Source organism: Protopterus annectens, chromosome 3.part1 (assembly GCF_019279795.1).
Source record: "Protopterus annectens isolate FY-2018-M chromosome 3.part1, PAN1.0, whole genome shotgun sequence".
Taxonomy (NCBI): Eukaryota; Metazoa; Chordata; order Ceratodontiformes; family Protopteridae; genus Protopterus; species Protopterus annectens.
The window spans coordinates 90358917-90379581 of NC_056732.1; the positions used below are offsets into that span (position 1 = coordinate 90358917).

General features: G+C 39.1%; 1 protein-coding gene across 1 annotated transcript in view; it reads right to left on the reverse strand.

Annotated features, from left to right (window-relative positions):
* WASHC5 (WASH complex subunit 5) overlaps positions 1 to 20665 on the reverse strand; it is a 1015994-nt gene that overhangs the window by 339541 nt on the left and 655788 nt on the right. The window contains exon 18 of the mRNA XM_044066602.1: positions 5663 to 5842. Within this exon, the coding sequence (XP_043922537.1) occupies positions 5663 to 5842 (180 nt within the window). The remainder of the gene's footprint in view (positions 1 to 5662; positions 5843 to 20665) is intronic.

Genomic DNA, 20665 nt, shown 5'->3' on the forward strand with positions numbered 1-20665 from the left:
TATTACACACACTACACTGCAAATCAGTCAGTAACTGTCAAAAGCAGTTTAATACAAGTGTTCCAAAGCAGTATCAGTGCCATAAGTTTCACAGTAGTAGTGCTTTGAATATTAGGAAAGTAGACAGGGTAGAGGTATTTGTGGAAGAGGAGAATTTGAAAGTTAAATATAGAGGGGAAGATGTTATTAGAGTAGACTGGTAATAAGTGATGATAAGGAGACAGGAATAAGTAATGAGTGTAGATAGGATCATAGTTAGTCAGCCAGTAGCATAGAGCATTTACTCAATCTAGCATTTAGAAGATGAGCAAGGAGGTTTCTCTTAAAGCTAAGCATGCTGTTTGTTTCCCTAAAGTGGGTTAGTATAGTAATTTAATGCTACAGTTTCAGAAACTTACTAAGTCACTGGTTCATGCCAAATACACCACAAAGAACTCCATTCCTGTGTGTTCTTGTGATTAGCACAACTGGCTGTACCTCTGAAGTATTTCTGATAGCATTCGGCCTTACTTCAGAATGGTAACCATTTCCACTTCCTTGCCAACAACATTCCCCACAGCCAACTGATTATATCACGTAGGAAGTTCAGCCTCCTATAATCCCAACCACCTGCTCCCCCAATAAGTCTATGAGCCATAATGCAAACTTACAGATTTCAGATCTCGCACATCTACACCCTTTCCCCTACTACTCAGTACTGAGGGATAGTGAGAAAAACCAATCCAAATGCTAACTTGAGATAAGGCTAGAAGAGTGCGGGGTTACACAACAGGGTGCGGTTATTGGAAATAATAGCTCTGCAAGGAGCCTTATGCTGTCATCAAACAGTATTCCTCAACAGTGTGTCCTCACATTAGTGAGGACAGGTTCTACCTGACATCAAGGAACTGATGAATGTATATATGGGGGCTGCCCCACTGGCCGTGAGGCCTGCTGGAGTCATTAAAAAGTCTGGGAAGAACACACCTTGGTCCTGAAAGGGTTCTGTTCTCCAGAGAGAGGAGAACCAGAGAGAGGAGAACCAATCTAACAAACCTCTGGCCAGGAAAAGCATGATGTAAAGTCAAGGGCCCTCCCACAGAAGACATGGAGCCATCAGGTAAGCCCAGCTCTGCACCAGACACACTCACTCAAAAGAAGAGGGTATGGGAGGGCCTCAGAAAAACCTGACAAACCTAAGTATCCATTCCACATATTACACAGAGGGGTCCACAAGAGAAGACGACATGACAGGGAAAGCTAAGCCTTCATTCCCCAACTTTTCCATCTCTCAGCCAATGCCAATACAGAAGGGATCTTCAAGGAAGGCAGCTCCTTATTCTCAAGGGAGTTCCAGTTCACAGCAGCTGGAACACACCTATCAGGGCAAAATTGGCAGTGCCCCCTTTGAATAGAGGGGGCACACATCGGCTCACTCAACCAAGGGACTGAACCTTTGGCAAAGAGGGTCACTCACAAGAGTAAACACACCATAGTACATCTAACATGGAATTCAGGAAGCCCAAGACTTAAGCCAAGTTTTGTTCCCAGGAGGAGATGCAGGAGCAGTTCACTCCTCTCAATCTTGTGTCAATGGTGATAGTTCAAACTGCTCCGAGGTAAGGGACTAAATAATCAAGAAAAAACAAAACAAAATTCACAGCAGCTTCCAAATAAAACTTGCAATCCACAAAACGAAGCAGCTTTTCAGGCAAAACAATAAAGCTCTGAGGAGGGCAAGCTTAGACAATTGTGAAAAAACCCATGGACGGCTCAGCACACTTCTGTTCACTTTGTTCCACAGAAACACAGCACATTCCTGAGGAAGTGATTTTTAAAATGAACAAGTATGGTGGAGCGTTAATGTGCTGTGTTTCTGTGGAACAAAGTGAACTGAAGTGTGCTGAGCCGTCCGTGTGTTTTTTTTCACAATTGTCTAATCTTGCGCTGCTCAGGGCTTTATTGTTTTGCCTGAAAAGCTGCTTCGTTTTGTGGACTAACTAATCAGCTCCCAATAGGACAGCAACACACTTTAAGGCATGGAGGGCATAAGCTCTTCAAATGTCATAAGGGTCTTCCTCACTTTTCCAAGAGAAGACAGGGGAATGGCCATTAATGTCTAGACAGCCATAAAAGCACTAAGCCAAAAGTGAGATGTACGGGCAAGTACACTCTCCCTTTCCCATGGAGCTGAAACTGCTGCCACCACTTAGTAGACAATACAAACTGCTCCTGTTCTAGCTCAAAACTGCAGAGCAGTGGTACGCTGCAGCAGCAGAAAGGGAAGCCTTCTGAGGGAGCGCCTCATTGCATAGCTCCACCCGAAACCTCAAAGAGCTTCCTCCACCTCCCAAGTTGGTGAAAAGGACTATTTTTTTTTTTTTTTATTACCCATTTTCAGCACAGGCCCACTGTGAAAAGCTCCAACAAAGTTACAGTGTTGTACAATTTGAAATGAGAAAAAGAAACAGAATAATAACATCATGCACACTTAAAAAAATTAAATTACAATTGGGTAACATGGGTATTACTCTAACATCAAAATTAGATGTGAAGTAAAAAAAAACACAGGAAGGGAAAAGAAACATCTATGTACAAAGGTTTGCTAACAAATTAAATAATGCTAAAATATTTATTTTTTTAACATCTGTTATAAGATAAGACTGGTAAGGATATATATTTTCATGCAGGAGGAAGTTGTTCTAGAGATGGGTATACTCAGAATTAGGTTAATGAGAAAACACTAAGTTAAGAGCATGTGGCTATTTTTGCATAACTGAAGAAAAAGAAAAATAAAGCAAGAAAAAGGATGAGAGACAAGGATATGACTGATAATCCTGGAGTGGATCAAGAACATAGCTAGGTTTTCTGTAGACACTGCAAGTTAGATTTTGAATTGGGTTATTTTCTCTTCTTATTTTAGGTGCACTGGCATGGAATTCCAGATTTTTTAAGTACACTGAGAGTGGACGGATTCCCCAGCATTAATGTTAGGCTTTGTGACATACCAGACTGCAAAAGTCCCTTACAGTGGTAGTATTGTTGTGGGAACAGTACACGCAGAACAATGATGAGAGAGAAGAGTGAGGTTTAAGGGAAGGCAGGAACTGAGCAAGTAATGTAACGTTGGCGTGTATGGAAATTGTTAGAAAGAAAATATATATGTAATGAATGCATGAAAATATGTTAACATGGTTTGTTTTCTAAAGTGTGCCTATGTCTAAGAGATAATTTAATAAAGGTGTTTTTAATATATATCTATAACATTTTAATGAGCAAGGATGGAAAACAGAAATTACACACTGGGATACTAACTGTTGTTTAAGCTTTTCTATTCAATGTTGCTCTATTTGTCAGATGTTAAACGTAATAAGAGATCCCACAAACAGCGGTGTGTACAGCCTATGCCAGTTCACTTGTGACACCATGTCCTACAGCAGGGAAAGTACATTGATTCCCTAAACCTCTCAACATTGGTCAGTCAAGGACTGTGAAGAGTCTTCAAGTATGGAAGAAGGGATGAGTCTTTAACAAGGTATTAAAGATGACCCAGGTCCTACTGCCACAGTACAGTTAATAATGCTTTATTAAGGTCTGAAGGCCAAGTGGCTACAACACAGACATCTGTAATGTAGACATGTCTGAAGCAAGCACTGGAAAAAGCCATGCCTCTAGCAGAGCAGTCTTGACTGCACCATTTTCTAGCAGGTAGTGAACCACCTGATGGCAAAAAAATAATGTAATTGACAGCTCACTTGGAAAAGGGTTACACGGATGATTGCCAGTCCTTCCCCTTCCAGAGAAAAACAGATGAACAGTTGTTTGATTTTCCAAAAAACTATGTTCCTGTTTCAGGTAAAGATGAAACAAGCTGCACATATCCACAGTGTGAACAATTCTCTCTCCTATGACGATAACCCAGCAAAGACAAGAGGAAGCTGACAGGAATGGGTTAAGGAGATTTCAGAAACACTTGGGAAGAAATGTGGGTGGGCATGAAAGACATCTGATCCTTTTAAAAGAACTGATACAGTCATTAGCCTAGTGTACACCTACAGACCCATACTAACATACACCCCTTAAAATAACCTTTAAGGCAAAATAACCCATGGGATATATTTGGGTTATGCAGCTAGGCTTATAAGGGCTCAGTGGTCATTAGCCTAGTGTAAATCTATGAAACTATTGTTACTTACATATTACAGCCTGAAATTCAGACTGCAAACACAGCTCAAGACCATGAAAAAAAACATTTTTCAAGATATGAACTTCAAAGTCAGTGAGTCAGTGGGTTAGAGGGAGGGAGGGAGGGAGGGATTGCCAAGTCCATCGATCATGCATGAAATTTTCATCAACACAAAGGAGGTTTTTCAAATTTGAAGGAAGCTGCAGTGCCCTTTTAATGGTTTCCCTGACTAGGCAGCACAGACCATGATCCTGCAGTTCTCAAAGTTATGAAAGGCAAACACAGCTTAAGTATGCATCTTGATCATGAAATACCAGAGGGAGTAATCAAAGTTCCATGAGATAGAATAGAACACCTATCAGATGACTGACTCTGGTAGTAAAGGGCACCATTCCATCCAAATGGTGAACCTCTTCCACCTGGAAGATTATATTTGCCAAATGAAAGGCTTCCTGGCAACCGTAGTCACTTCTTACACTCCTGCCTAAAGGCTGGGTTGAATATGAGGACCCTCACTAAGACACCCAGGTCCTGATGGGGACCGAGCTGTCATGCCAAGTGAGGGGGTACCTCTGGCTACAACCATGAGCTTTCTGTATAATCAAGGACATAGCAGCCTGAAATGATACACATTCTGTTCACTAAGGGTTTGCAAGGAATGGTTTTGGGGTTTCTTCTTTGAAATTTCAGACAGCAACACTGTACATAGAAAAATACTTGATGGATGACTTTCAATTTCTACTTTGATTTAAAGAAGGCCATCTGTTTTATTTCTTTTTTTTTTGCCCTCTTGTCTCCCCATGGCCATCAAGACAGTCTCTTACTGGTCCATTCATTCCTCATAACCTCCAGCATCCTAGAGCACTAGAAAGAGAGCGTTACAGACAGGAAGCATAGACATCACCTAATGGGCAATGGTGGTCAGATGACTTCTGTCTGGTCCTAACAACTCCTTAATGGCCAGAAAGCACAATGTAATGCCCACTAGAGTGGGTTCTTTCTAAGTATGTGCTGCTACAGAACAACAGTCCTAGCCGGAGAACAGATTCATTCTTTAGTGAGCTCATACTATCTTGAGTTCTTAGCTGTAAAGTGCTGCAATCCAGGCCTTCTCCTAGGTGGTTTTGTGGAGGAAGTCTACTAACACTCTCCTCCTGAGATGGGTGAGTTGACCTCAACCAATAACTCCCTTCTCTCCTGATTTATCTCCCGATGGCTCTTTCAGTATCCAGGCCACTAGTCAAAACATGAGCCATCTGAAGCATAGTGAGAGCTAAAACCTCTAAGGCATGAAACAGGCTAAGAGATGCATCAATTTGCAAGATGCTACAAATTACACTAACAGAGAAGCTACAAATATTTTAACAAATTACAACTTCTACTTGTTACCGGGAATATATATATATTTAAAATAAACTGCGTGATTTCAGTAGATATTAACTAAAGAACCCAAAATAAATTTTAAACAAAGCTGTATATGTGGTCATTCAGCATTACCTTTGTCCTCAGGAAGCTATTGCACTCCTGCTCCACATTATAGTTGATCATGCGAGACAATTCTTCTTGCCAAATCTTCAATCCATATATGCTGACATAATCCTGAATATATTCAAAAGAACGGTAGAATCCATCCATTGTTGCTTTCATGTCTTTAAGTTTTGGCATAAGCTCACTGTGCTGTTAAAAACACATTTGGATATGAGTAACATTTACTAAAAACAAACAATTCAAACAAACTGCTTCTCCTTATTTGACAAGTGGCAATGTTATCAAAAACAATCTAGACACATTTGCAATAAACTTACTTGCACTCCAGTTGAAGAACTTCTACAAGTGGTACTGTTTTGAGGATATGGATGCATGACATCTGCTTTAAGGGTGGGGTGGTGCCTTCTGTGATGCTGTGAGGTACTGCCAGCTATGCCAACAGTAGTAGGGCAGTGGATGTGTAACATACGCCAGCATAGCTATCTGATGTTTTATAAAGAATAATATGTCATTTGTACATCAAACTGATTTGTACAGGTGCTTGTGCTGAACATGTATTTGTAAAGCTGCTTGTATTAAAAATGTGCCAAGAGTGGGCCCTGCTGGACAGAAAAGAAATACACCTGTATGTCAGACTGTATTGTAACAGTTGAAATGGATATATTGTAACAGAGGATACTGGAAAAGAAGAGGTCAATCTTAGTCCAGCTAGCTATGAAAAATAGTCTGGAAGAGGTTAATCTTAGTCCAGCTAGCTATGAAAAATAGTCTGAAATTAAAATAATTGGTTTAGGCCATAAATATTTATCTTACAGTTCTGATTGCAGCCAGAGAAAAAATGTCTGTGAAAAAACAAGATTAGGAATCCTACTGCATTGTCCTTAGGGGTGAACTAATTGCTATCCTGGAAAGGTGGAACATTTTGAAATGGTTTTATAGCTTCCAGATGCTATAACACATCTTAGCAAAGCACTATGTGAGTGTATTATGACAAACGTGCTAGATTCTGGTTCAGTTTCTAGCAAAGGGGTAGTGTGGGAACCAGATATCAGATGACCAGATGTATGTGATGCCATTCTGTAATCCAGTACTGAAATGGTGTTTTAATACTAGATGAGACAGAATTCTCAAAGCAATCTGTTTTTGAAACCTGACAAAGAAGGACCACTCCCCTCCTTCATCTTGCCTTGCTTTAGTAAGTAACCATTTAGACATTATTTTAACCTTTGAGAGTACTTACATTTATTTGGCAACACTGTGGCTACTTCTGAAAGCCTTGCTGCACTGGTCAAACACTACCATTTGTATTAGTATTAATTTTACTCAGTATAATCGGGTAACCTTGAAAGAGCCTTAGAGTGGCTGATTTTGGAGTGTTCTGGTGGCAGTGTCTACCTTATACTCTGGCAGAGGGGGCATAGCTGGTAAATCTGTACCAGCCTTTCCCAGGTGTGTATGTGTGTGTGTGTGTGTGTGTGTGTGTGTGTGTGTGTGTGTGTGTGTGTGTGTGTGTGTGAAAATCAAATCTCAAAGTGTGTGTGTGTGTTAGCTACTTGTAGCAGGGACACAGAGCACTGGTTTTACAGACAGAGTAGTGGAGGATGTGGCTTGGAACACTCGCCTGAGGACTCAACTCTACAGCTGTGGTCCGTGTGAAGTTTTACTTGGGGCCTGGTGAGAGAGAGAGAAACCCAGCCCCAGGACGGGAGTGTGCTCCTTGTGTGCTCTTAAGGGAAAGTGTGCTTGGTGCAGAGAGCTGCATCTGAAAATACTGTATCTATTTTTGTTCCAAGTGAACATCCCACACTGGTGTCCGTGGTGAGGATTGAGGTTCCTTGATTACTGGCCAGAGGAAGGACATCACACCTTCTATACAGAATACTGGACTCTAGTAGTCACCTTTTCTCTAATAACTGTGACTGTAAAATCAGTGCCTTGTATAAAGACACAGGTACACAGACATACAACAAACTTTTTACCCATCATCAATAGCCATATTTGTGGGTGGCAGTACATTATCAACAATTACACAATGAACAGACTGAGTATAGGACAGTACATATGAGGTAGCTAGCATGAAGTGTCACCAAGAAATAAACAGAATTAGCCTGAAGACATATTCTCATTAACTGCCATTCTTATGCTTTTTGGTCTTAAATATTTTATTGTAATAACACATACTCAATGGCATTTAGAAGCATTCAACAGAAACAGAAGACAGTGGCTGCTTTAATGTGCAGAAAGGGTACCCCATCAATCTGTCCTATAATAGCCCCCCTACACACACACACACACACACACATACACACGCAGTTAATTTGCCTAGTTACACTGAATCTATGATTCCAATAAAATAATCTAGACTAAAGTTAGTTGCAGAAAGCAAAAAATATACAAAATATGCAGCTAAATGCAAATTTGGAACTCATAGAACAATAATAATGGAAAAGAAATTAAGCTGTTCCTATCACAGAATCAGAAAAAGACTGAACAGCCAAGATACAATTATAGACATTCACTAAAATAAAATATGCCATGATCTTTATTCAAAAGCAACATCTATTTTACTTACAAGATAAACTCAAGCCCTTCCATCTTGCTACAAAGCCTGCTTTAAGAAGCACTAAAACTAGTAAGCAGGATAGAAATAGAAAATTAACCCCAGGGATCAATCCAGTGGCTCTGCTCGAGGCGCTGGGAACTAATGTCGGGTAGCACTATGCCAGGGTAATCCTATGGGCTAGGCTTGTAAAGGCTCCAGGGCCATTAGCCTAGTACACAACTATGAACCTATGAAGTCTAAAACTTCATACAGCACCAAACAAGACAGGAAAGCAAAGATAATGATAAAATGCTTCTCCCATTTGAGAGGGGGGAAAAGAAACATAACTGTTTTGAATCCAGTTATAAAAATGCATTCAAATATAAGGCTAAATATTTTAACATACAGATGACTGCCATTATTTAAAAGATGGAGTATGCAAATAACAGCTAGAATGCAATCTCTTCAGAAAAGCAAAACGTTTTAAGAAAACTTACATAGTGAAATAACCAGGGTGCTTTGAATGACCTAGCATACTTTAGTTGGATAACACTTGGGGCCAACACATAATTCTTCAAAACAAATGCGGACAAACAAATGTAGGTGTAATTAAGCCATCAGTCTTGGCTGGAAGTTAAGAAAAATTGAAACAAGAAGGAAGCATCTCAGGAAAAAAAACTATACTTTCTGTCACTGAGGTAAAAATCTTTTTTTTTCTTTTATAGGTGAGCAACTTGGAAGTGGATGTTAAAAGTTTGATAAGGCAATGACAGAATGGTGCTAGTTTTTGCAGTAAGCTTACTTGCATTCTAGCTGAGGAACAGTTAGAAGTATTCCCATTCTAAGGGTACAAAGGCGTGATAATCTCATCTCAGTTTTTGGAGTGGGGAAGTGATTTTGTGACAGAAAGCTTAAATGGATTTTCTACATAAGCTCAATAGGAAAGTATGTTAAGAATCATAATTTACGTCTTTTCAAAAGAAGTCTTTTTGTGAGTTCTCCATCTGAATACCTGCAGCTGCATCTTGAAAATTATGCATTTTGAAGCAGACCTGCCTTGGTATGTCTGCTACAATTGCTTTTAAGTTGTCCAGATAAGGACCACACTGTGTAGTACTCAGACCAATTGCACAGCATGCAAAGCTGTGCAAGTGCCTTACATATTATGCAAGGCTATGCCCAGCAGGACAGCTCAGCACTTCTGGGCAGTAAAAGTTTTGAAACCATGTGTAAATATAGTAGTTATGTGTGGAGCTCATGTGAATGTGGTCTACATGTGTCCCAGGGCATGGCTCTGATGGGAAAATTGCTGAAGTAGTGTGTTTCATAGTACAGATATAGTAGGCAGTGCACAAACTGAGTAAGTGCATGCAGTAATTAAGCGGGATGCACCTATGCATTTCAGTGGGAAGAAACCACATAAAATGAAGCACAGTAGCTACACCCTGCTCAGACTGCCAATACAGGTAGATAGTATAATGCAGTAAGAGAGAGAGAAAGTGTGTGTGAGTGTATGTGAGTGTGTGTGTGTGTGTGTGTGTGTGTGTGTGTGTGTGTGTGTGTGTGTGTGTGTGTACATGAACAGTGTGGAGTGGAACCCTTGACTTTAGGTGCTAGCATGTTTAATTTGAGTGAATGTGTGTGTGTGTGTTTCCGTGTAGAGTGGATGACTACTGCCTGATGTGACCTGTGTCTGGTATGGATGAAGACAATGTGGATGCAGTGTATGTAGATTTTTGTATGCGTTTATATAAGTCTTTATGCATATTTCTCTGTATGGTGTAGGGCTGCAAACTACAGCAGATCTACTCTACTTAGCCTGCTTTCCTGACAGCAACCAAGGAAAGTACAGGATGTAGTCTTTGTGAGTGTGTGTGTGTGTGTGTGGTGTGCATGAGTGACCTTCTAGGTACCTGATCCATTTAGCGGTACAAGCTGGTAGGGTGTTCCACTAAGTATTTGCTCAAACTGCTTTGCTGAGTGATTCAAATCATGAAAATGTACTATTAATTAGATGTACTGCTATTGGGAGTGTGCATTCACCATGAATCATTTAATAGAGGAGCGGCACAACTCACCTTAAGTGCTCTGCTATGCACATTATTGTGAATACCAGCATTCTTCCCTCTCTATTTCAGAATGCAGAATCAACATTTTCAGGGAGTCTTCTTAGAGGTACGTTGTTGTGTTGACTTTTAACTTCCAAGTCTGTAACTTTACTTTTGCCAGAATGACTTCCTTCAACCATTTAATTTCTCCTCAGATTTTAAAAGTTTATCTTCTAAAGAAATCCTGCTTTCTGAGTCTTCGCATATTTTAACATTTTTAATCGAGTCTTGTATTGAAGAGATCGCTTTCTTAAGCTCTAAGACAGACAAGTTTCATCTTTAGTTACCTCTTGGAATAAGCAACTTTTTTCTTATCTTTATAGTCTGTTTTAGACCTTTAGGACTTTGTTTCCTCTTCTGAAGTTAGTGAAGGATACAGTTGCTATAGTTGTCTGGGTGTCCATATTCTTAGAAGTTCTGTTAGGCTTTTACAAAGCAACAGTGCATAGTAGACTTCTGTATCTTCTAACAGCCATGCTTGCTACAAGCTTTATAGCTGGAAATTTTCACTAAAGCAATATGTATATATTACAAAGAGTCTACTTTGATCTTCATTTTTCTGCAGTTATATATGAAATATACTTTTTTTCCAGATTAATCCTAGACCTACTCATGCATCAGTGGTAATCTTATCAATCTCTATACAAGTTTGTAAAATCCTAGCCCTCCTAAGATTTTCTTATTAACATTTGCAACAACCTGCCACATTCAATTATATGATCACCACTACAACAAAAGGAACTGAGAATGGTGACGTCTGGTAGAAATACCCTCAATGATACCTAGTGACAATTTTATTAAGGGATGTCAGTAGAAAGCAGCAGAACACTTAAAGTAAACAAATGCGTTTACATACAAAAAAAGAAAAACACACATTATACACACACACACAAATCTGTACATGAACAAACACATTCATTCACATATTTCATACACTACACTCCATTAGTGTATAACTTAACACGTTTTACTTTTGAAAAATGTTTCATCAACATAAATTTTATTTATCCTTTGGTGACCAGGTTAGTCCCACCAGGCTATTTACCTTTTTCAGGGGAGACCTGATGTGATATTTATACTAGTAGGGAAAATTTGACCAGGGCACAGGCAAACTCCCCCCTCCTCTTTTTGATAGGTACAGTGGGATATTTTACATTCATCTCAGTTACCGTCAGGGTCAGGCAGATGGGACCTTGGTTTAACACCTCTTCCAAAGAAAGGCACACCGAGTGTGACACCCTTTAAATGTTCTACTTCTTTGAACACAGTTCATCGAGTTGACTTTTAATGTATATCAAAAGTTAGTTCATTTAGGCTCCAGTGTGTGGTTGCTAAGAAAACTTTTGGTCAAACTTATGTTTTGTGTTTTTGGAGCATGATTTTACTGAGACTGGGATCACTGACTGAGGGAGTATTCTATGTAGCTGTACAGAGATCTTCTGCTGAACTCTAGTTTTGTACTGTATTGAAGTCTAAGGTATTAGGCACAGTGATTTTGGTATTTGTGAGAAACTGATGTATGTAACAGTGAGTTTCTCCTTTCCACACTACAGTGTGACCACTGAATTAGCATACATGAGTGAGATGGTGTGAAAGGGGAGCAAGGAGTTTACTCACTAGCAAAATTGTTAATTATGGTGTTGAGGAATGGTGATGCTGGCAATCTTTTGAGGTTATTAGCTAAACAAAAAACAAATGTCACTGTATATACCACCATTTCTATAACTTTACTGGCCCAGGTATGAAAAATAACTTAGCCACAGACTGGAAGTTTCAAATAAAATGTTTTTCACTAAACTGAAAGTAGTACATCAGAACAAGGAACTCACAATACCATATTCTTTTTCAAATCAAAATAAGGTTGTGCTTTGTTTCACCTTTTTTACAGCATATCTCAGTCCAGGGAATACACTTCCCGGTGCCTCTGTCAGGGATCTTAACAGGCACGGTCTAGTTCTCAAAAGAAAATAGTTCAATCATTTCAGTCTCTCTTCTAGTAATGCCATTTCAACTCAAAGTACATTTATTTGACAGGCATTCTAAACACCTTACCTTAAGGATTGTCTATGTCCTCAGCTTTGCTCCCCACAAAGTGCTGCAGTGCTCCTGTTTCGGCCTTCTCCTCTTAAGCTTCAAAGATCTGACCCTCTCTTCTCTGCACAATAGGGAATTCCTTTATACACTTTCCAGATCTCACCCTATTTCATCTATGCTCTGTTTCCCTGCAGCCACAGTACTTTTGCCTATTTTGATATATTCTGTGTCTCTTACCTTCTCTGGTGAGTGCTCCCACCTTTGGCTCTACACTCTACAATGAGAAGTCTCTCATTTAAAGAGGAGGAAACACTTTTTCCTTCTCCACACTGGAATTCTAACAGCTCCCTCTAACTCGACATTAACACTTCAGCATATTTTACTTTTATCAGTGTAATATATCCCTGGAAAGCTATTGAAAAGCCCATAATTATAAAATTAGATGCTGTGACTCGAGACAAGTATTTAGAGTTCAGACTCCCTTATCTTTTGCATCCATGAACATCCTACCTCACTGACTGTTTATGGTCACAAAGCATCTAGGGGGTTCTTCCCAATCTGTTCGCTCCGCTCTGCTACCCTACACTTCCCTCATATCCCACCCCACCCTCCCCCAGCACCTCTACTCTAATCCTAAGCAAACCGCTCCCCCTCATTCCTATGATCCAATTATATACAACTCTAGCTTGTCCACACCCATATTTCATGCACACCTTACTTTCTTTTATTTAGCCAAACTTATCTGTTCTCCCTTACATCCATCACCTTGAATTCACATGCCCTCTACTATACTTTTTTTGCATCTTACTCTACTCTACAATCACAATACAATCACCACCTCAAACTATTTTAGTTAACTCCAGGCTTACCACCTTCTCTTTGAATATACACACAAACTAACATTGCACCATAATTTTACCAACGACCAATCACATTTCCCCACCCATCCTTATTACATACTGCAAGGTAAAACACCTAACCACATTATCAAAGCTCACTCTGAAGTCAAAACATTTCCAACCTTGTCTTCAGCTGCACACATATCACATGCTAACTATCTCTATTTACACCTGATACTACATTCAAACACACAAATCCCACTTTTACTATTTTTAATCCCACTGTCACAGCTGACATGCTCCCCTAACTTGCCCAGCCTCTTTACTCTTAATTCTCAGCCTCACTACAGCTATACCTTTACATACCCCACACACCATTACACATCAACAATCTCCTCCAACCCCCTCCCCAATAAACAACACAGCTTCTCACATATCTCCTCCCAGCTTTTCCCCTATACCCTCTTATTTATTCAAGCCATAAACTGGCCTCCTCACCTCCTATGAAACCACACTTGACACCAGTACCCTCACCTAGGAAAACAAAAACACTTCCCATGGTGCACATTCCTCATTACCTATCTACTCAAATGTGGAGACATACATCCTAACCCTGGCCCACCCTCTAATCCTAACCACAAGAGTAACCCCAAAGATTTAAACATACTTGCACTTAACCTTAGAAGTATATGTAATAAAATAGCCACACTACATGCCTGGATTGATCAAAATAAACCTGACATACTAGCCCTTGCTGAAACATGGCTACACCCCAATGTAAAAGACTCAGAAATAATACCGCCAAACTTTGCAATAACCAGAAGATATAGATCTAAAAAAAAGGGGGGGGGAATAGCACGTCTATCCCTCTACACTCAACATCACACCCTACACCAGTAATATACCCATCTTTTCCAATGCTGAGGCACTAATCTCCTTTTTGAACCTCAATATATCAAAAAGAATTTGCATAACAATAATATCTATCCCACCAGCTAACAATATACCAGTGTTGGAAAATATTTTATCCTGGACATCTCAAACAATAAACCTTGAAACAATAATCTTAGGAGACGTAAATATAGATTGGCAAACCATTGCTTCCGACTTCCCCACAAATAGTATAAATATGTATGTTTTTTCTCAACTTATCAATGCTCCAACAAGATACAGCATAGATCTTACCTGCCAATCCACCTTAGACTGGATTCTAGCATCCCACCCTGCTAATTACCCATCTTCTGGTACACTGTCTAGCTCCCTGAGTGACCATCTACCAGCTTACTCCCTCAACAAACTCCCAACAACTAAGAGTACACACTATAAAATCAGTTAGGAAATCAATTACTTTTTGTCAGCATAAATTCAACAATCTCCTACAGGAAATAGACTGGACACACCCCTTAAAAAACTACCCCTTAATGATGCTGTACTATACTTTAATAACCCCTTCCTTCACATACTTAATACACCAGCTCCCATTCGTATGAAAAGAATCAAAAAGAACTCGGCACCATGGCTCTCTAAGGAATGTAAACACCTGATGAAACAAAGGGACCTAGCCTGGTCAACCTGGAAACAAAACAAAAATGAAGAAAATCATGTTAATTTCAAAACACTGTGTAACAAAATGACAAAACTAATCAACGGAGATAAGAAGTCATATTATTCCCAGCTTCAACTCCAGCATAAAATCAACTCCAGTAAATTTGTGCACTCCATGTCTTCTCTACTTAACCCTAGAATAAATGGAGATCACACCCTATTCACCTGATACCCCTCCATCACAAATAGCCGAAAACTTTAACATGCACTTCATAAAATCAATTTCAGACCTAATAACTAACATCCCTAATGCTAGACTCCCTCGCCCTTCAACCTATTCAGGCATTGACCCCATGCCATCAGCTACTTCTAACCCTGTCATTACTAACCCCCCACTCAACAAAATGTCATACAAACCCCATTCGCATTTCTTTTAATTTCAGCCCATACCCACTGACACCATTAAGAAACTGCTACAAAAACAAGCCCTGCTCTACTAAAGCTGACAATCTCCCCCCATACTGCCTCAAACTGGCTGCTAACTCAGTCGCCTACCCAATCAGTATCCTTATAAATAGGTCTTTATCCCAATAAGAAGTACCTGCCATATGGAAACAATCTCACATCACCCCCCTGCCCATCCACAATGGAGGCAACTCTTTTGATCCTTTCAATTTCCGTCCTATATCCATCTTGTCACCCATATCCAAAATTCTCGAGAGAGGTATCCATCAGCAGGTAATGCAATATCTATTGCAAAACAGTCTTTTAACCAAAACCCAAGATGGCTTCCGACCTAGCCATATCACAACTACAGCCCTATTATCTTTTAAAGCCACCGTGAACAAGGCCAGAGATGCAAGATGCTATACAGCCTCAGTATTCCTAGATCTCTCCAAGGCCTTTGACATAGTGTCTCATCCCTTACATTTGAACACACTGTCTAACTTTGGCTTCTCACATAACACAGTAAAGTGGTTTCAGACCTACCTCAAGGATCGTAAACAAGAAGTGAAATGGTCCACCACACACTCACCCTTTCTCCACAACCCTATTGGAGTCCCCCAAGGCTCCATCCTAGGAACCCCACTCTTCAACATTTTCACAAACAACCTTCACACTGCTTCTCACCCTGGGACCCTCATTCAATACGCTGATGATTCCACCATAATCTGCACTGCTCAATCACTACCAGAACTACTCTCAAAAACTCAAGTCCTTTACAGCAGTTGAATCCTGGCTAAGAAATGCCCAACTCTTTCTTAATCTAAAGAAGACAAAACTAGTATTCTTTCATCCCAAAAACACCTCCCCTGTCACTGATCATTTCAACATGCTTGCATCTGACAACATTGCTACAGAAATAGTGCAGGAAACTAAACTTCTGGGTGTTATCATTGACAATAAACTTTTATTTGACCCCCATATACAGTAAAATATAAAGAAAATGCACAAAAAACTGGGGCTCATAAAAACAAAGATTTCTTTACTGCAGCAACCAAAACTACCCTTGCAAAATCATTTTTACTTCCCTCCTTTCTTTATGGTGACCCTGTCTTAACTAACTTATGAAATTCTACCCTAAACAAGTTGGAACAGTGCTACAACAAAGTTGCAAAGTTTGCCACAAACTAAATATCACACACACCACTGTAAACCACTCCTAGAATTAAACTGGCTTGAACTACCCAACCAACTTGCCTTTATTCAGCTATCCACCTTGCACAACCTTATTTTCAAGCCTACTGCCTGCCCTGCACTAGCCAATGTAGTCACACCTTACACACCAAATCGGTCCCTATGATCAGAAGACAAAAAATCTTTTAGCTATCTCAAAACCCACAAGAAAACCTGGCCACTCTCTGTATTCATACTCTGTCTCTATACACTGGAATGCAATACCTCTAGCTACCAGGTCTATGATAGCCTCTTTAAAAAATCATCTCAAAAATACATGGCTCTGCTCTGCATAAAGCCTGCCAAATGCTCAGGTGTTCCTATTCTGTCACATTTCAATCCCTCAGTGACTGCAAGATCCTAAAGCTCTTCTAACTCCTTTTCTGCTTCTATACCACATCTTTAAGCTACTGCTTAGGCTTTATTGCTTCTATTCTTCTTAACTCTCTCTCTCGCTACATGTCTGCATCACTAACTTTTGGCTGCTATTTTCCTAACTGAAACTAACACTCATGTACTATAACAGTTTGCACTACCTACGTACTTTATCTACATCATGCATGGTGAGAGTGACTATTATCACCTGTAATGTTTTAAGTGTATAGAACTGTCTAGATGTGTAGTAATATATTACAACATCTTGTAGCAGTTTGTTCTTTTAACTTATTTTTTGTAAAGTATTTCTACTGTAATCTTTATTGTATTGGATTATACTGCATTTGTATTGTACTGTATGTGGAGCTTTTCGTCCTGGACCTCTGTTGAAAACGGGTTCTGTAGACCCAGTCAGTCCACCCCGGTAAACGAATATCAAATAAATAAACTTTGAGCACCTATTGGTAACACCTATACCATTAAATACTATAGGTTTCACATTTAAAGAGTGTAATATCACCATCTATATATTTATGTGTGCGTGTAAGTATGCATGTATGTAAGACTGAATAAGCCTGTAATATTTTATTTTATTTATTTATTTAACTTTGATGACTGGAGAAGTCCACTGGGCCAAGAAGAGCCTGTTTTCAGTGGAGGCCCTGGGAGAAAAGCTCCACATTAATTGCAAGTTACATTTCACATTTTACAAAAGGACATGTTACAAAAATGAAAATACATAATTCAATACAGAAATGTAAACATTTATATAAAGTGAATATTTTTAAACTTAATTGTAGGTTTAACATTTCAAAATATATAGCTACTAGCCATTAGTAGGTTAGGAAAATATTATGCATGGAGAGGGTAAGGAATTGTTGTAATATAGGAATAGGAATTATAAATAAACATTATTAGGGAATACAGAAATTTCTTCAGAAGTTACAAACAGTAATTGGGATAAATTGAAAGTGCATTTTTAAAATTGGGTAGAAATAAAAAAAAATAGATATGATTAAGAAATAGGAAATATTTAGAGGGGCTGACAAAAAGTTTTGCAGAATAAGAAAAACCTCAAAAAACAAGAACAGCTGCAACTGCAAATGCAGAGTGTTATAGAGAAAATAACGGTGTACTTGGATAATATGCATGAGTTTCTGCTAAACAACTGTCTTCTTTTTTTTTTGATAACTCCAGTATACAAAAAGTTTTAGCTGAATGACTTAGGCAACAGAAAGTAGAAATGGTTGATGCCAAACTTAAGGAGCCTATAACAAGAAAAATAACCAGAAATCCTGTAGAAATATTGTGGATATTTCAGAAAGTTTATGAAAATTTGTATAAGGCAGAGAAATCATGAAATCAAGAAAAGCACAAATGGAAATATTTATGGAAGACTTAAGCATACCAAGGTTAGAGGTAAGACTGAGGCTCAGCAGTTAAAACAGGAGGGAATGAGACAGAAATTGTGACATTTAATCAGTCTGCAGGAATGGATGTTATTCTTGTAGAAGTTTGGAAGGTAGGAGGGAAAAAGTGATAACATGTCTGGAAGGTATTGTTTAACAGTATTTTAAAAGGAGGAGCAGGACAAACATCCTGGAAGATAGGTGTGCTGATTGTAATACCTAAAGACAGCAAAGACCAATCAAACTCAGCTTTATATAGGTCCATTTCAATTTTAAACCATGATTATAAAGTGTTTATGTCTATAATAGCTAAAAGAATGGCAAAGGTGTTGTGAAAATTGATATATACTGATCAGTGTTTTTTTGAGTTGGTAAGGCAAACATTTGACAACTTTAAGAGAACACTGATGACACAGAGGGAAGTAGAATGTAAGAAAATACCTCTGCTGTTGGTGGGTCTTGATGCAGAGAAAGCATTCAACATGGTAAGCTGGGATTTTATGAGTACGGCAATGGAAGCATTTGCAATTAGGAAGACATGAGGGATCAGAGTCAAAAAATAAAGTGGAAGGGTTCCTCTCTGATAAGTTGTGTCTGAACAGAGGAACCATGGAGGGATGTTCTCCTTCCTCTTTGTTCGTTTCTTTTATTTAGGTCTATAGCTGATTATTAGGCTAACTGCATTGAAGAGTCATTTTAAGCCTAGCCAATAACCCAAGGTCAGACTCAAACCCCTGTGCCTTGTGCCTATGAGGTGAAGAATTTAACCATTATACCAAATCCCCTCCCCCATAAGTAATTACTAGGCTAGTTGCCTTTGTAGGCCATCAAATCTTGTACCTTGTGTCTGTGAGGTAATCACCTTACCCATTATGCCAACTCTCAATCCCCATTAGGCAAGTACGAAGCTAGCTGCCCTTGCAGGCCATTTTAAGTCTAGCCAATTTCCCTCAAAGGTGAGAATCAAACTCTGTCATCTCTTGTCTGTAAGGTAAGCACCTTAACCATTATGTCAACCCCCAACTACAACAGCCACTGGCAAAGAAAAAAAAAAGGGACTAAAAATCAAGGATATCATTGGTGCGGTAATCAAGAAAAGTTGGCTTTATTTAGAGATACTATTTTGTACCTCATAAAAGCAGAAAAGGACATCATAGTGTCGTGGAACATTTTGAGACAGTTTCAAGTCTTTTTCGGATATAAAATTACTGAAGATAAAACAATGTCTATAGCTGTAAATTATGTACCCACAGATGTATTGGTTCATTGATACCCATATTTATGGGGACACAATAAAATGAATTGGTTCATCAATACCCATATTTATAGGGACACAATAAAAAAGTTACGTGTTCACTATAATGTTCCATCTGTGTTGTCTGTCTTCATTTATCCTTGACAGATGGGTTTGGTTTATATACAGGAAGTAAGCCAGATGGAAGACTTATCTACTGTGCCTGAATAATCATAACAATTCAAGGATATATGATCCGCTCCACCAAAATATCTTAAAGGTCGGAGCATGGAAGGGAGGGGAGTCAAGGATAAATGAAGACAGACAACACAGATGGAATGTTGTGGTGAGTACATAACTTCTTTATCTGATATTGTCTATCTTCATTTTATCCTTGACAGATGGAACCTCAGCTACCTAAAATCTTGAGTGAACGATGTTCCCCTAGAGATCAAATACAGATTGTAATGAATAATAAAAGTATGAGGAGAAGCCCAAGTAGCTGCTGCACATATATCATCCATTGAAGCTCTATATTGGAAGACTGCTGAAGTGGCTATAGACCTTGTAGAATGTGCTTTGACAGGCTTACGCAAGGTTAATTTATTCTTATAATAGATGAATAAAATGGAATCTTTCAACCAATCAAAGTTGTCTTGTTGACTAATTTGCACAACTTAGTACTGGGAAAAGAAACAGTTGACTAGAGTGTCTTATGTCTTTTGTTCTGTGAAAGTAGAAACATAATTGTATATGATCATCTAATAAACGCAAGGCATATTCCCCTCTGTTGGAATGATTTGGGAAAAAATGGTAAATTAATCATCTGATTAATGTTAGTCACTGATACTACCTTGGGTAGAAAGGAGGGGTTTGTTCGTAAAGAGACCCTATCCTTATGAAAAATCAGATAAGGAGGTTCTAACGATAAGGCCTGGATCTCTGAAAGCCTCCTGGCATAAGTAATGGCTACCAAAACAGTCTCCCAAGATAAAAACTTTAGATCACATTCGGCAGAGGGTTCAAATGAAGAATATATTACAGCTTGTAGTGCTAAGTGCAGGTACCAAGGAAGAGTGAAATCTTTGAACGGGGGTTTTAATAAAAACGTGCCTCTTCGAAATGATTTACAAAGAGGCTCAAGAACGTTCTTCTAAACCATTGTAAAAGTTAGAAATTGCAGTCAACTGTAGTCTGATGGTGGAAAGAGAAGCTCCAGCATTGAACAGAGAGGCTAAGAAATTTAAAA